This window comes from Camelina sativa, chromosome 6 (genome assembly GCF_000633955.1).
Source record: "Camelina sativa cultivar DH55 chromosome 6, Cs, whole genome shotgun sequence".
In the NCBI taxonomy this organism is placed as follows: Eukaryota; Viridiplantae; Streptophyta; class Magnoliopsida; order Brassicales; family Brassicaceae; genus Camelina; species Camelina sativa.
The window spans coordinates 9,913,879-9,916,133 of NC_025690.1; the positions used below are offsets into that span (position 1 = coordinate 9,913,879).

Below are 2,255 nucleotides of genomic sequence, written 5' to 3' on the forward strand. Positions count from 1 at the left end.
TCGCCCCGAAGTCCGTTGACCCAGCCATGCGGATATTCTTCTCCAACAAGTCCTACTTGCCTTCCCAAACCCCGGAGCCTCTTAAACAGTTTCGGAAGGAGGAGCTAGAGACCTTACAAGGCAAGAATCGCGAGCAAGATGGTGAATTTGCCATGCATGAGCGTGTTTATGACTATGACATGTACAACGATTTGGGAAACCCTGAAACTGATCCTCGTCCGGTAATTGGAGGCCCCTCACATCCATATCCAAGGCGTTGCAAAACTGGTCGCGAACCTTGTGATTCTGACCCTTCCTCAGAGCAACGCTACGGGCTTAATTTCTATGTCCCGAGAGACGAGGAGTTCTCTTCAGCTAAGGGCACTTCATTCACAGCCAAGGCCATCTTGGCTGCGCTTCCCTCCGTGATCCCACAAATAGAGTCTATTCTGATGGATCCCCATTTGCCTTTTCCACACTTCAAGGCCATTGAAAATCTCTTTGAAGAAGGCATCGATCTTCCTAAAGATGCTGGCCTTTTACCTTTGCTCCCGAGACTCGTCAGAGCTGGTGTTGAAGCTAGCGATGATATTCTCCAGTTTGAAGCCCCAGTTCTCATTAACAGTACATACCCTTTTTAGTCATCTATTTTATTATTCCAACTATATATACTCTCTAGCCTACAACGTAACTCAGTTTCTAGTATTGATTCAGATGATAGGTTTTCATGGTTACGAGACGATGAGTTTGCTCGCCAGACACTTGCAGGCCTTAATCCCTATAGCATTCAGCTAGTTCAAGTAAGCTACATACGCCCTTTAAATGATTAGTTTTGTTCCGCTTGTTCCAATAAAGCAATATTCATATCTAAAATAATGTGAAATAGCACTATTAATTCATTTTTCTATTTTTATTGTATAACATTTAATATTTTTTTTTCTTTTTTCCACTTTTATAAAATGATATGATTAAATTTTATACAGAAATAAAGGACAAAATTGATCATTTAATCATTTGTGGAATAATAGTTACCAAAAAAAATCATTTGTGGGATAACATATTAATGATGATGAAGTACTAGTTATTCACTTTTCTATTCATATGTGTTCTAATGAAGTTTATTTCTATTCCATCAATTTACCAATATATATAGTAATTTTATTGAATAATTTTAAATTGAGAACAAAAAAACATAAAAAGAAATGAACAATTTTTTCAATTTTAAAATTTTTAAAGTACACAGTTATTTAAAAATTAATGCTATATATATTATATGACTAAATAAATTTGGAATGAAAAAATAGAGAAATTCATTAGCACAACTGCAATCTATTTAGAGTAATACTATAATAGAATAGATCTAACCATTAGAGATGATCTTTGTTAATTCCAGGAGTGGCCGTTGAAAAGCAAACTAGACCCAGCTATTTATGGTGATCCCACCTCACTCATTACTTGGGAAATTGTGGAAAGAGAAGTTAAAGGAAACATGTCAGTTGATGAGGTAAGATTACTGACATGTTACTGTGTCTATGGAAAATTTCCTGAATGAATGATCAGATTTATCATGTTATATGCATACAGGCTCTAAAGAATAAGAGATTGTTTGTGCTTGATTATCACGATTTGCTTCTACCATATGTGAACAAAGTGAGAGAGTTGGATAATACCACCTTATATGCTTCTCGAACACTATTCTTCCTCAGTGATGACAGCACATTGAGGCCTGTTGCCATTGAGTTGACATGTCCCCCAAATATCAACAAGCCTCAATGGAAGGAAGTCTTCACTCCAGGCTATGATGCTACCTCATGCTGGCTATGGAGTCTTGCCAAGACTCATGTTATTTCTCATGACGCTGGTTATCATCAGCTTATTTCCCATTGGTATTGAAAACACTGTTTATTTCAAAATAAATGATCCTCTCATATACTTTTTATCTAATTCTATTACATTACATGCATTTGATATTTAGTAACTAGTAAAGATATGGTTAAACATACAGGTTGAGGACTCACTGTTGTATGGAGCCGTACATAATAGCTGCAAACAGACAGCTAAGTGCCATGCATCCCATCTACAGGCTTTTGCATCCTCACTTCCGCTACACCATGGAGATCAACGCTCGTGCACGCCAAAGTCTTATCAATGCAGGTGGAATCATTGAGACTTGTTTTTGGCCCGGGAAGTATTCAATAGAGCTAAGTTCAGACGTCTATGATAAACTATGGAGGTTTGACATGGAAGGCTTACCTGCCGATCTCATCAGAAGGTTT

General features: G+C 37.3%; 1 protein-coding gene across 4 annotated transcripts in view; it reads left to right on the top strand.

Moving 5' to 3' along the window:
• LOC104790766 (lipoxygenase 2, chloroplastic-like) overlaps positions 1 to 2,255 on the top strand; it is a 5,939-nt gene that overhangs the window by 1,909 nt on the left and 1,775 nt on the right. Inside the window, exons 3-7 of one of the 4 annotated variants that reach the window (XM_010516553.1) lie at positions 121 to 603; positions 694 to 779; positions 1,373 to 1,483; positions 1,564 to 1,865; positions 1,985 to 2,251. In XM_010516553.1, coding sequence (XP_010514855.1) covers positions 121 to 603; positions 694 to 779; positions 1,373 to 1,483; positions 1,564 to 1,865; positions 1,985 to 2,251 — 1,249 coding nt within the window. Of the gene's footprint in view, positions 1 to 10; positions 604 to 693; positions 780 to 1,372; positions 1,484 to 1,563; positions 1,866 to 1,984; positions 2,252 to 2,255 lie in introns of all 4 variants that reach the window. The other 3 variants (XM_010516551.1, XM_010516550.1, XM_010516552.2) reach the window with 3 other exon arrangements.